The sequence below is a fragment of the Jaculus jaculus genome, chromosome 6 (genome assembly GCF_020740685.1).
Source record: "Jaculus jaculus isolate mJacJac1 chromosome 6, mJacJac1.mat.Y.cur, whole genome shotgun sequence".
In the NCBI taxonomy this organism is placed as follows: domain Eukaryota; kingdom Metazoa; phylum Chordata; class Mammalia; order Rodentia; family Dipodidae; genus Jaculus; species Jaculus jaculus.
In genome coordinates this window covers 143,164,828-143,179,573 of record NC_059107.1, presented here as the reverse complement: position 1 = coordinate 143,179,573, position 14,746 = coordinate 143,164,828, and the positions used below count along the sequence as shown (strand labels likewise).

Below are 14,746 nucleotides of genomic sequence, written 5' to 3'. Positions count from 1 at the left end.
GTTGAAGGGAAAGTGAAGCTCGCTGAATGAAAGAGGGAACACAGGGCCAGGCACCTAGGTAGCTGGAGGTAGTGTGAGCTTCAGAACTCACGCCTGTTCCTTGTCTGAAACTATCCTCTGCACCACTTGGAGGAAGGGCAGGGCTTTATCACAGACCTCCTGGGCCTCCGTGAGCCACTGGGCTGCTCTGGGGATGGTTCTACCTCCCAATCAGGACTCCGCAAGAGCATACATAGTGTAATAGTGAGTTTGTAGTTGGAGTGAAGAGTCCCATGAACCAGTGAGTCCCATGCAGTCTGTAAGGTCCCTGATAAAGACATGGCTGTGCTCAGCATGCCTTGGTGTTAATCTGGAGCAGAGACATTGTCACCTCCAGTGTACTCTTCCCTTCCTGCAAACAGGGTGTATAGTATTTGTTACTTCATCATCGCTGGGACAAAATACCTGACATAAACCAGTGTAAGAGACGAGAGGTTTATTTCAGTTTACAATTCCAGTCACGGTCCATCCATGTGGGGAAGGCACAGTGGCAGGAGTTTGAGGCAGCTGCTCACATTCAGTGCAGTGAGGAAGCAGAGACTGATGGATTCTCTTTCTTTTCTTTTTCTTTTTTCTGTTTTTATTTTCGAGGCAGGGTCTCACTCTAGCTCAGGCTGACCTGGAATTCACTATATAATCTCAGGTTGGCCTTGAACTCACAGCAATACTCCTGCCTCAGCCTACCAAGTGCTGGCATTCAAGGTGTGCAGAGAGAGCTAGAAAGAAGAGATATAGACAGAAATAGGCATGCCAAGGCCTCCAGGTTCTGCAGATGAACTCCAGATGCATGCACCACTTTGTGCATCTGGCTTTACATGGATAGTGGGGACTTGAACCTGGATAGTAGGATTTGCAGGCAAGTTCCTTAACCACAGCTCCATCTGTCCAGCCTGTTTGCATATTTTAAAAAATAGTTTTCTGCATTTACTTGTGAAGAGATCCATTGAGAGAAAGAGAGAGAAGATAGACATATTGGGACCTCTTGCTACTGCAAGTGAACTTAGATGTATGTACCACATTGTGCTTCTGGCTTTACATTGGGACTAGGGAACCTAACCTTGGCTGTCAGGCTATGGAAGCACCTTTAATCACTGAGCTATCTCCTGAGCCCAAGTTTGCATATTTTTTTTGCTATACTAAAAATTAGTAAATTTGTTTTAATGCATTTTGTTTAATTAAAGATTTTGGATAAAATAGAAGTTTTTTTTCATATTTAAGTGTTTTTAAACATTACCACATTGTTAGCAGGGTGTGGTGGTTCACACCTTTAATCCCAGCCCCTAGGAGGCTGAACTTGAGTCCTGCCTGGCCTACATCGTGAGTTCCAGGTCAGTCTAGGCTAGAGTGAAACCCTGCTGCAAAAAACAAAACAAACAAAAGTCATTACATTTAAAAAAATATGGCACTTGGCTAACTATATATATATGTATCCACATTAAAATTTACTCACCTTATCCTAATGGTAGAAGTAAATAAGCCTCTGCATGCATTAGTGTTGACATATGATAAATAACAAGGCATTAGTCTGTGCTTTGAGTTTTAAAAATAAGTAATGGAGCTAGAGCTAGTGGTCGACCTACTTTTTCTTTGCATGTGTGTGTCTAGTGCTTTGTGAGCACATTGTTTAACCTCTTAATGCCTCAGTTTTCCCACTTTTTAAAGTGAAAGCAATTGTTACACATAGTTTACTCTAAGCTGAGGAAAAGATTACAAAGGTTTTCAATGCAGTATTTGACAGATATGAATATGTAATAGATTGTAGTGCAAATGATTTGAAAGTAAGAGAATGACTTCCTGGTGAAATCAAGAAACATGTCATAGAGCTGTTTCATTTGAGTGCAATATATATCAGCTTCTTACACTGTAACAGAATGACATAGGCTACTTGTGACATAGAGATTTATTTAGCTCACAGTTTGAAGGCTGAGAGGAAAGAGAGAGAGAGAGATGGACCCCCCCCATCCCCAGAGTCCCATAATCCCTAAGAACCAGTTACACAGGAGTCTTAAACCAGAGGCCTCACTCAGGGTAGGTCCCCAAAATTAGGACCTGCCACTTACCCCAGAAATAAAAGGTGCAAAAGTTTGAAAGGAATTTAGTCAGCATAGTCATCTTATAAAGACCAAGATAAGAATTCTAGGGGTACTGGCCTGAGCTTTAGGTTTTAGTAGAGGAAGAATTGGAGCAGGGTTGAGAGGTATGCAAGCCAAGCTGTGGTCTGATTGTCATTATCTCAGTCTACTTTAGTCATCATCGCTTGAGGTGACAACTACTTTTCTTAAGACAGTTCCTCCTGCTTGGGGGGATGGCCTGTGTACTGCGCTCATGGGATAGTTGTTCCGCTCATGAGATAGTTGTTCCGTTTGATGGTTGCAGTATCATCTATGTTGATGTTGACATTCTTGCTGTTCTATAGAGGTTAAGAACACTTCTGTCACGTTTTTGCACTCTGTATTCCTCTGATTGGAGTATACTTCCACCAGACATTTGCATACCTATCTCCCTCACATATTTCCCAAATGTCATTCTTCCATAAGACTTTTCTTGGCCAACTTTACCAGAAATTATAAACAGTGTGTTATGCTTATATTTTCTGTCTTATTATTTTGCTGTATAGTACCTGCATAGTCACTGGAATCTGACATAGTATATATTTAACTTTTTTTTTTTTTTTTAACCTCTCTTTCCATTAAGCTGTTTGAGCACAGGGGCCTCATGATTCCCAGGGAAGCCTCAAACTCAAGATGTAGCTGAGGATGACCTTGAATTTCTTATCATCCTGCTCTCACTCTAAAGTGTTGAGATGATAGTCAATGCACTACTATCTCCTGTTTATGCAGTGCTAGGAATCAAACCCAGGGCTTGATGGTGCTAGGCAAGCACTCTGCCAACTGAACTGTATTTCCAGCTTGCACACCAGTATTTATTGACTGAATGAATAAAATGATCAAGGCCTTGTATAGGCAGCCCACTCCTTGTCTGTCCGGTTTCATCTCCTGTCCTGGCCTTGCTTCATTGCAAGGTGCTGATCTCTGTGAAGACCTGTCTTATAGCACACACTTATGTACATTTTCTTATTCTCTTCATGGAATACTTTCATTCTCTATCTCTTTCTCTTCCTTGCCTAGCAAAGTTCTACTTAATCTTTTATCTTTTAGATAGCAACTAAAAGTCCCACAAGGAAACCTCTTTAGAACATCTGGGGATTTACTCTATTTGTTACACTGTTTGATCCCTTTTCACTAACCCATCTGAAAACTCCACAAGGGTAAGGACCTTTAGTACAGTTTTACCAGCATGTGTCTGAATACAGAATCCTCAGTAAGTATCATTGATTTGCTTTTGTGTTTTTGACTTTTGAGATAGGGTCCCTTGTAGCCTGGGCAGGTCTCCACTGTGCTACATAACTGAGGCTGGCCTTGGGCTGCTTTTCTTCTTGCCTCCACTTCCCAAGTGCTGGGTGACAGGTGTGTGCCACCGTGCCCTAGTCTTATGTTATTATTGGATGCTTCTTTCTACCTTTAGCATTCTGCTTCAGGAAAGCAGTTTTTGAAAGGTTGTCCATACTTAGGAAGAGACGCTATCAAAGCTTCCCATAGTATTGAGTCAAATCAATTAATGGGAAGTTTAATATAACCCAGTGTTATTGCTTAACTGTGGGTTGAAAATGAACTGTGTATTTTAGGTGGGAAGATAAGAATCCAGATTAAAATCTACCTCAGAACATTCAGGTTTGGAGATAGTTAAAAGCATGTGTGCATTGATAGGCATTCTTGCTGACATGTAGGCCATAAGTGACCTAGTACATCAAGTGGCTTTAATACTTGAGTTAAAAATAAGGTAAAGATTAACTTTTTATTAACCAGTAGTTAATTTAGGGATGTTTCACTTTTGAAAGAGCCCTTCCTGGGTAAAGTTAGAAGGTTTTCATTTTCAGAGGTTATTTTATGGATTCAGTAACGTACAGAAAGCATTCCAAAGTTCATTTGCAGTTTAATATGGTCATTGTTTGTGGTAAGTAAATGACTTAGGTTTCTTAGTCCTTTGCTCCCTGACAGCTGTATGTGAAGTTGGTGCTGGCTAGCGCTGTCACAGTTAGGTGCAGTGGTGATGCATGAATGTGAAGACCCTAGCACTCAATGTCAGCGCTTGTAAAATGGTATCTACCATGTTATCTATTATTGTTTCAGGTTTTAAAAATTATACCAATAAAATGGCTTATAAGATTATCTAAAAAAGACAGATAAAATTAAAAATAGAAACAGGAAAGGTCCGCCACTGACATATTATTACAGACAACTTTTATTTTTTACCAAACACTACAAAAATTTTTTGCACAAAAACTATTAATTTCAAGGTTTTGGTTACAGTTTTTCATTGTTTCCCAAACAGCTGGTTTATAATGCGTGTTGTACATTGGGCTGGAAATGTAGCTCAGTTGGTAGAGTGCTTGCCTAGCATATACAAAATCCTAGGTTTTGATCACTACAGCGCCACAGAAAGGGGGTGTGGTGGTGTACCCATTTCATCCTAGCACTTGGGAGGCAGGAGGATCAGAAGTTAAAGGTCATCCTTGGCTACATAGAGAGTTTGAGACCAGCCTGGCACAAATGAGATCCATCACCAAACCAAACCTAACCAAACACAACTTGCTGATCACAAACCATATGGGCAAATGTACCACATGGTAAGCAAGTGCTTTACCACTGAGCAACAGACTTCCTCAGCTGCTAAATGAGTTGCACATTCTCCTTCCTTGGAGACCTGCTAGAACAAGATATGCTTTTTTTCTTTTCCTGAGAAGTTTCCCCCCTCCCCTCCCCGAGGTAGGGTCTCACTCTAGCCCATGCTGACCTGGAATTCACTGTGGAGTCTCAGGGTGGCCTAGAACTCATGGCGATCCTCCCACCTCTGCCTCCCAAGTGCTGGGATTAATGGCGTGTGCCACCACACCTGGCTACGATATGCTTTCTAAAATTTATTTCTGGAATGATTAAGGTCAGTTTTAGAATGATTAAAGTTTCTTTCTCTCTCTCTTTTTCTTTTTTTAGAAGGTAGGGTTGTACTCTAGCTCAGGCTGACCTGGAACTCACTCTGTAGTTCTAGGCTGGCCTTGAACTCACAGTGATCCTCCTACCTTGGCCTTTTCATTGCTGGGATTCAAGGCATGAACTATCATGCCCCACATGATTAGGGTCAGTTTCTAATGATAGGAGTCACTAGATGCTTTCTAAGGGATGTATTTATGTCCTTTGACTATCAGTCTTGGGTTGATGAGTGCCCTTTGCTGCTGCAGGGCGGATACATGACTGCTGCTGCAGAAGGGCCCCCAGTGCCATACCTTCTGTATAGTGTAGCTTTGTGTGTCCTTCAGTGAATGGAACGTGAGTCGGAACTGCTTATGGTCTTGTGCAGAATATAGAAACCTACTAAGTTGTCATCAAGTTTGAAAGGCAGTAAGAACCAGAGCTTGATTATTTATGGGAATAGGACATTCAAATCTGTGCCTCCTCACTATTGAAGACTTAATACTAGAGAACTAAATACTGTGGAGCTGTGGGTAGGAGAGATCAAAACAAAAATGAAGGACAGGCTGGAGTGATGGCTCAGTAGTTAAAGGAACTTGTGTGCAAAGCCTGACAGCCTGGGTTCTGTTCCCAAATGCCCATAGAAGCCAGATGCACAAGGTGGCACAAACATCTGGAGTTTGCTGTGGTTAGAGGTCCTGGTGCACCCATTCCTCCCTCTCTCTTATTCTCTCTATCTCTCTGCTTGCAAGTAAATAAATAATAAAAAGAAACTTCTAAAAAAAAAAAGCCAGGTATGATGGCACACACCTTTAATCCCAGCACTTGGGAGGCAGAAATAGGAGGATCACTCTGAGTTCAAGGCCAGCCTAGGACTACAAAGTGAGTTCCAGTACTGCTGGAGGTATAGTGAAACTCTACCTTGAAAAAAAAAAAAAGAAGTAAAAGAAAAAGAAAGACATTGAACATGGGTTAAAGTAATTCTACTAGTGTGGATTTCGGGTTCTTGTTGCTGATGTTACTTTTTAGGACATTAACTGAAATGACACTAAGATAAATGTAACATATATTCTCTTTCAGATTTACCAAAAATTTATCTCCTGACAAGATAAATCTCAGTACCCTTAAAGGAGAAGGTGAGCTGAAGAACTTGGAGCTGGATGAAGAGGTGCTTCAGAATATGTTGGACTTGCCCACATGGCTTGCCATCAACAAAGTGTTTTGTAATAAAGCATCCATTAGGGTAAGACTTTAATATCTGTGGAGGGCTGTTCTTGTTTATATTTTAATTTTATCTCCATTCTTTGAATATTTCATTTTAAATAATTTATACATTTTTTATTAACAAAGTTTAAAAAGGGGTGATATACTCTATGAATATATGTTGACATTATATTAGTATGTTAAGATAATTTTAATTTTGTTTAAAATTTAATTTAAAATTAATACTTTGTTAGTATTAAAATAGTTGCCTCAATTTGGCACATTCATAAATAGTTTTTTTCCATAGGACTTAGAGTCAAATAAGTCAGTTTAAATTGGTAGTAAGTAAATCATTTTATATGAAAACATACACAAGAACTATTCTTTCTTACTGCAGGTATTATACTTTTTGAATTTTATTCTTTCATTTTTTCTGTTATTGAGAAATTGAAACAATTTCTCCTTACTGTTGTCTTTTTATCAATTTCACCCTTAGTTAATCTTCCTGTTTTTATTTCTAACAGTATGCCAATTTGTGTCATTTAAAAAAAATTTATTATTTATTTGCAAGTGGTGGGGGTAAGAGAAAGAGAGACAGACAACTGCTGGCAAATGAACTGCAGATGCATGTGCCATTTTGTGCATCTGACTTTACATGGGTACTGGGGAATTGAACTCAGGTCCTTAGGCTTTGCAGGTAGTTGCCTTAACTACTGAGCCATCTCTGTAACCCTTGTGTCACTTCTAGCTTTTTTTTTTTTTGAGGTAAGGTCTCACTGTATCCCAGGCTGATCTGGAATTTTTGTCTCAGAGTGGCCTTGAACTCACAGTGGTCCTTGTACCTCTGCCTCCCAGTGCTAGGATTAAAGGTGTGCACCACCATGCCCAGCTTCACTTCTTGCTTTTAAAAACCAAACTTAGGGCTGGAGAGATGGCTTAGCGGTTAAGCGCTTGCCTGTGAAGCCTAAGGACCCCGGTTCGAGGCTCGGTTTCCCAGGTCCCACGTTAGCCAGATGCACAAGGGGGCGCACGCATCTGGAGTTCGTTTGCAGAGGCTGGAAGCCCTGGAGCGCCCATTCTCTCTCTATCCCTCTATCTGTCTTTCTCCCTGTGTCTGTCACTCTCAAATAAATTAAAAAAAAAATTAAAAAAAAAACCAAAAAACCAAGCTTAGATTGAGAGGTTACTTCGTAGAAATATTGCATCCTATTTTTTCTCATAAAATTAAAATGTGGGTTGCTCTGGAGACTTTGGAAGCGAGGACTGTATCCTTTGATAATCACCTTTCATTGGTGTTCTGTTCTCTCTTTAGACCCAAATATCTACAGACATTTCATTTTTAATACAGAGAACTTTTGAATACTTTTAAATTAATATTGCCTAGATTTTACATGAGTGGCTTTACTTTTTTATATTTGAATATCTATAAAATTTCTAGGGTTAAGCAAATGGCTAAGCACAATAGTGATTACACTTCGTTAAGAAGTCTTAGTTTGAAATTATGTGTCAGAGGACTTGAAAATAATTAGTGGAGCTCTTTAAATAATTGGCTAAGAAAATATGCCCAGTAATGTTTTCCTGCATTAGATACTTACATCTGGTTTTGAACATCCAGGTCAGTTGCTCAGGCTGTTCTATAGTCTGAGAGAAAAGCCATCTGATAGAAGTTGGTTTCTAGCACTACTATGTATACAGAGTATCTATTTTGGTTAAGGTTTTATATTATTTTTTAATAATTCATTTCAAAATTCTATTTTAGATCCCATGGACAAAGTTGAAAACACATCCTATCTGTTTGGTAAGTTCTGAAACTGTCTCATGTATGCATGTATATATGCAAGTTACCTGCTCTGCTTCTGTTACTACTTTGCCTCATGGAAACAGCTTCCTAGACTTTCAGGCTTCATTTTATTTTATTTTCTTTCAATATTTAAAAATTTTTGATTTAGTTATTTGTGTGTGTGTATGAATGTGTATGGGTGTGTTGTAAGTGAATGCCAGATGTTTGAGCAACTGTTTGGGTCTGGCTTATGTGGGTGGCTTGGCATTTGGATCTGGGTCAGCATGCCTTGCAAGCAATTTCTTTTAATTGTGAACATTTTCTCCTGTACTCATAGAATGTGCACACGGTCCACCACAGAGTACATACCCTTATAGAAGACTGAATGATTTACTGTCCTTTTTGACATTTTTACAATGGTTTACTTTGTTCCTAAAGAAATAAAAGAGAAAATAACCTTCATGTTTTTACAATACATTTTAAATATCTTTTACATTTTTATTAGTCTCTAGATAAAGTAATAATGGAGATGAGTACATGTGAAGAACCTCGAGCTCCCAATGGCCCATCGCCAATTGCAACTGCCTCAGGACAGAGGTAAGCCCTGTCCTCTTGTCTGTGTGACATCAAGGGGTGTTCTGTGCTACAAAGTTCTGTATATAGGAAAAATATAGAGAGTAGAAAATCTTTTAACCTCATATAGCTTCCATTTCAATCACCTCTTCCATTAGACATTGTACAGATTCATTTAGTGGCAGGTTATTTTGAGCTTTCATTCATTTTTATTTTCACACTGTTAATTGCATGAGCAGCCAAGGGCTGAGCAGCAGCAGACCATGGGAGCAGAAGAGTTTAGACAATCTTTTTAAATATTATTTGGAAGCAGAGAGAGAGGAGGGGAGAGAAAATAAATATGAATTGTCATGCCAGAGCCTCTACCTCTAGCCACTGCAAATGAATTTCAGATGCATGTGCCACTTTGTGCATCTGGCTTTACATGGGCACTGGGGAGTCAAATCTGGGTTGTTAGGCCTTAACTACTAAGTCATCTCTCCAGCCCAGGCCTTAGCAATTCTATAAATCAGATACTTTCTTAAGTTTTGAACACTGAAGATATTTACTAAGCACTGTAGTTCCTTTTCCTTTATCTGTGGTTTAAGTAAACCATGGCCAATGACAGCCAAAAATACTAGTGGAAAATTTCAATTCATAGGTTTTCAGTTCTATACCAATAAGAATAGCATATTGACACACTGAGATACAACTGCAAATGAGAATCATCTTTTGTCCCTGATATTTGTGTGGTATAGGATAACCCCTCTGTTAGTCATTTAGTAAAAGCCTAGGCTATCTGATGGATGTCAAGTATCACAGTAACGTATTTATACCTTCCTGTAGTTGTGTAACACCAAATCATAGTGTTTATGTTATTTGCTTCACATAGGCATTTGTGGCATTTACTTTCATGTTGCTGGCACAAAGCACCTGACCAAAAGCAGCTTGTGGGAGGAGAGGGTTTATTTTGGCTTACAGACTTGAGGGGAGGCTCCATGGATGGCAGGAACAGAGCCTGGATATCACCTCTGCCACACCAGGTAGAACACCACAGCATGAGAGTGAGCCAAACACTGGGAAGGGGAAGCTGGTTATAACATCCGTAGACTGCTCCTACAACACATCTCCTCAGTAGGGCTCCAAGTCCCAGATTGCCACCAGCTGGGGACCTAGCATTCAGAACACGTAAGTTATGGAGAATACTAGTTCAGACCAGGATGATATTATGTCTTTCTTTACACATTATCACAAGTAGGGTTGTTGGGGGCAGGATTATGGCTTGAACCCAGGTCCTCAAATGTGCTAGAGAAGAACATTTTAGTTAGTTTTTATTTTTATTTTTTGGTTTTACAAGGTAGGGTCTCACTCTAGCCTAGGCTGACATGGAATTCAGAGTGGCCTTGAAGTCATGGTGATCCTCCTATCTGCTTCCCAAGGGCTTGGATATTTTATTTTTTAAATCTTGTTTATTTTATTTAATTGAGAGAAAGAGAGAGAGAATGAGCACATGAGGGGCTTCAGCCACTGCAGATGAACTCCAGACACATGCACCACCTTTTGCATCTGGCTTACATGGTTCCTGGGGAATTGAACCTGGGTATTTGGCTTTGCAGGCAAGCACCTTAACTGCTAAGCCATTTCTCCAGCATGGAACATTTTATTTTGATAACTTACATGTAAGTAGCCTACACTATAATTTTCACAAAAAACTAAAATCTTTTCTTTAAGCAAATATAAATGGCATTATAGCAGTTTATATGTCTGTATACTTGTGTAAGACTACTAGCAAATAAGTTTAAAAAAATTTTTAAAATTTATTTTATTTTTCAAGGTAGGATCTTGCCTAGGCGCTAGCCTAGGCTGATCTATATAGTCTCAGGCTGGCTCCAAACTCACAGCAATCCTGCTACTTCTGCCTCCTGAGTCCTGGGATTAAGGCTATGCACCACCTCACTTGGCACAAGTATGTTTTTTTTTTCTAAATTTTTTTTTTTTTATTGGCAGCTTCCATAATTACAGACAATAAACCATGAAAATTTCCTCCGTTCCCCACTTCCCCTTCACAAATCCACTCTCCATCATATCTCCTCCCTTTCTATTAGTCTTTCATTTGTTTTGATGTCATCCTCTTTTCCTCCTGTTGTGAGGGTCTTGTGCAGGTAGTGCTGGGCACTACGAGGTCATGGATATCTGGGCGAGGCCAATTTCTATCTGAATGATTGCATTGTAAGCAGCCCTACCCTTCCTTTGGCTCTTACATTTTTTTTCCACCATCTCTTCTGCAATGGCCCCTGAGCCTTGGAAGATATGATAGAGATATTTCAGTGCTGAATATTTCTCTGTCACTTGTCAGCACTATGGTATCTTTTGGGTCATCCCAGTGGTCATTACCATCTCAAAAGAGAAACTTCTTGAACCAAAAGTGAGACAGTATGAATGTTGAGTATGTTGCTTACAAGGCAGTTTGGTAAGCATAACATATGCATTTAGTCAGATAAGAACAGTGTTACACTCTTAGGGCTCATGACCTCCCCCACCATAGGTTTTTGATTAGGCTTTCAGTAACAGGCATGTATTCCCTCCCATGGAGTGGGCCTTCAGTCCAATTAGAGAGTAGTTAGTTTCCCCCATAACAAACATGCCACTATTGCACCTGTTGGCTCATTTGGCCTGGCTGGCCAAACTTAAGACTTGCAATGTCCACTGTTGTTTTTCTCCACTGATTACTTCCCTCTCTCCCATGGAGCCACATGCAGTGTGGCTTTTTCCAGCTTTCTATGAATTGCTCTACAGAGAGGAGGTTTTTAGCTCAGCTTCAGCTTGATTTCTCAGTGACCCTGCAGACCAGGCATGTGGAGTCTTCAGCAATAGGATTTTACCATCTATTCCTGGTGGGAAACCAAGAGCCTTGGCAATGGTCTGTGATATTTGGGGGCATTAGGGACCTCTTTGGCCAACAACTCATTGGAAGCTATCCCATCCCTGTCACTGAATTTTTTCTAGTACAGTCTATGGCTTCTGGGTGTGTCATTATATGAAACAATAGGTTTCCATATGGCTTATTTACAATATCTTGAACATTAACTCTCGCATCCTTTTACCCAGTCTCTTCCCTTGACCTCACTTAGGCCATTCCACCCCCAGTAATATGTTCATCTACTTGCATATACACAATACCATTCCTTTAAGTCCTCCCCTTTCCTCCCTCCCTTATAGCCCTTTTCTAGCTTTTGGCCTCTGCTACTGATTTTCACTCCAACAGACATACAAGCCTAACATTTGTAGGATCCACATATGAGAAAAAACATGTGATGTTTGTCTTCCTGGGCCTTGGTTACCTCAAAAGTGAGAGTTTTAAAAATATTTTTATTTATTTGTAAGTAGAGACAGACAGAGAGGAGAGAGAGAGAGAGAGCATGGGCATGCCAGGGTCTCCTGCCAATGCAGATGAATTCCAGACGCATGCACCACTTTGTGCATCTGGCTTTTACATGGGTACTGGAGAATCAAACCTGAGTTGTTAGATTTTGCAGGCAAGTGCCTTAAATGCTGAGCCATCTTTCTAGCCCACAAGTGAGTTTTAATGGCTTTTTCCCTCTAGTGCATTGTATCCTTTTTTTGCTATGTTTTTTCCAGTGAATACGGCTTTGCTGAAAAAGTAGTTGAGGGAATTACTGTTTCTGTCAATTCTATTGTCATCCGAATTGGAGCAAAAGCCTTTAATGCATCTTTTGAACTGTCTCAGCTGCGGATATATAGTGTTAATGCAAACTGGGAGCATGGAGATTTAAGATTTACTCGTATTCAAGATCCACAGAGGGGAGAGGTAAAAGGCTTTTTTTCTTTTCTTTCTTTTTTAGTGTTTTGTTCAGTGATAACAGACCTTTAAAATAAATTATATCATCTGGTTGTCAGATTCACATATAACTAGATTCCTGTTCTTGCTTCTTAGGCACACATTTCTATTAGTCTTAATCATTTAATTATAAATCATTCTTATTTTAATCTTTTAATGTAATAAATCTTTCATCTTATAGGATTAATCTCAGCCACTTTTTGAAATTTTAATTTATAAAGCTAAAATGGGGTTGGCAAGATGGCTGTGGGTAAAAAATACCTGCTGTTGTTCAGCATGAGGATGTGAGTTTGATCCCCAGTACCCACATAAAAAGCTGAGCCTGTCCACACATACCTGTGACCCCAGAGCTGAGGAGGGTGTAGGCACTAGCTGGGCTTGCTGGTCAATCTGTCTAAATGGAAAAACAACCAGTTTCAGGTTCAGTAAGCTACTCAAATAAGATGGAAGACATCCATTGTCCTCTTCTGGCCTCTGCAAGTGTGTGCAAGAGGTTGTTGCAACTGTATACACACATGCATGTGTTACCCCCATACATATACACACGCTACATACTACAACCCCCTTCCGAAAGAAAAAAAAACTGAAATGTATTATTCAAATGCCTTTTTGGTCATGATTCAGTTGCTTTGTATACTTTGTTAAATGTCTTTGAGTAAGTATTGGCAGTTTTACAAATGAATATAACTTTGAAAATGTTGCTGAATTTGGTGAAATATATAATTAAAGCAGCATGATGAATATTTTTAGAATATCATGAAAATTAGTTTGGAGGATGTATTTCTTTTTGTTTGTATAAATCTACACTTTTCTCATTTTATGAGTACATGAAGCTAATTTCTGTGTTCTCTTTAGGTTTTGACATTTAAAGAAATAAATTGGCAGATGATTCGAATAGAGGCAGATGCTACCCAAAGTTCACACCTTGAAATTATGTGTGCACCAGTTCGATTAATAACTAATCAATCAAAAATCAGAGTCACTCTGAAAAGAAGAGTAAGTCAGTCAGATTACCTTTTAATCTGTTTGTTAACTGCTAAAATTGGAAGGATGTTTTGAGTAACTTTTTAAGTAAAATATTGACATGCTACAAGTGGTATATTAAAACAGTGCCAGATAAAGAGGAGGTAAGGTCATAACCAGTATTTGTAGAAAGCTTGTATAACAACATTCTTCCATTTAATACTTAAAATTTCAAACATTTTTTCTTTTAGTTTCTTTTTTGATAATTTCATTCATACATATATGTATGACATATTTTGATCTTATTTCTCTTTAATTGAATAGGTTGTTTTTATTTATTTAATTTTTTAAAAAATTTTTATTTATTTATTTGAGAGTGACAGAGAGAGAAAGAGAGAGAGAGAGAGAGGGAGGGAGGGAGACAGAGAGACAGATAGAGAATGGGCTCGCCAGATAGATAGAGAATGGGGGTGCCAGGGCCTCCAGCCACTGCAAATGAACTCCAGACACGTGCGCCCCCTTGTGCATGTGGGTTATGTGGGTCCTGGTGAGTCGAACCTTGAACTAGGGTCCTTAGGCTTCACAGGCAAGTGCTTAACTGCTAAGTCATCTCTCCAGCCCTTCATTTCTTTCTTTTATCCTTAGTAAAGGCATGTACTTAATTTTGGTTAAGCCTTCCCCTTATCCCCTCTCTGATCCATCTCTCTTTCTTTAACTCTCCCAGCCTCATTGTTCCACTTCTGACTCTCATGTCACTTAAGATCTGCCACCTTCCTTATTCTCCTCCCATTGAATAGATTAAAAAATATTTTTATTTATTAGAGAGAGAGAATGGCCATGGCAAGGCCTCTTGCATCTTGCTGTAAACAAACTCCAGAGGCATGTGTCACCTGTACTTCTGGCTTATGTGGGTCCTAGGGAATTGAACCATGGTCCTTCGGCTTTGCAGGCAAGTGCTTTAACTGCAAAGCCATTTTTCCAGCCTCTTTGAACAGATTTTTAACTGCCAAACAATTTTACTATCTTACAATTACTTTTATTTCATGGGCTGGGATTGTAGTTTGTAGTGGAGTGCTTACCCAACATAGGCAAGTGCCCTGAGTTCAAGCCCCCATTCAGTTAAAAAATAAAGTATTTTCTCTTGCTGAATCTTAAGTCTTCATTATTGGTAACCCAAACTCTAACCTTTAGTAAGTTATTAAAGTATGGCTTATAATGTAGATAGATGGATTAAATTATTCTTAAAAATTTCTCAATGCTTAAATGTAAAATGTGAATAAAAAGATTTTTGATGAATTTTAATGCCTTTCTCTGCTAGAATTA

General features: G+C 39.3%; 1 protein-coding gene across 2 annotated transcripts in view; it reads left to right on the top strand.

Moving 5' to 3' along the window:
* Uhrf1bp1l (UHRF1 binding protein 1 like) overlaps positions 1 to 14,746 on the top strand; it is an 87,445-nt gene that overhangs the window by 20,031 nt on the left and 52,668 nt on the right. The window contains exons 2-6 of one of the 2 annotated variants that reach the window (XM_045152674.1): positions 6,147 to 6,309; positions 8,029 to 8,067; positions 8,555 to 8,646; positions 12,241 to 12,430; positions 13,316 to 13,456. In XM_045152674.1, the coding sequence (XP_045008609.1) occupies positions 6,147 to 6,309; positions 8,029 to 8,067; positions 8,555 to 8,646; positions 12,241 to 12,430; positions 13,316 to 13,456 (625 nt within the window). Of the gene's footprint in view, positions 1 to 6,146; positions 6,310 to 8,028; positions 8,068 to 8,554; positions 8,647 to 12,240; positions 12,431 to 13,315; positions 13,457 to 14,746 lie in introns of those variants that run through there. The other variant, XM_045152675.1, reaches the window with a different exon arrangement.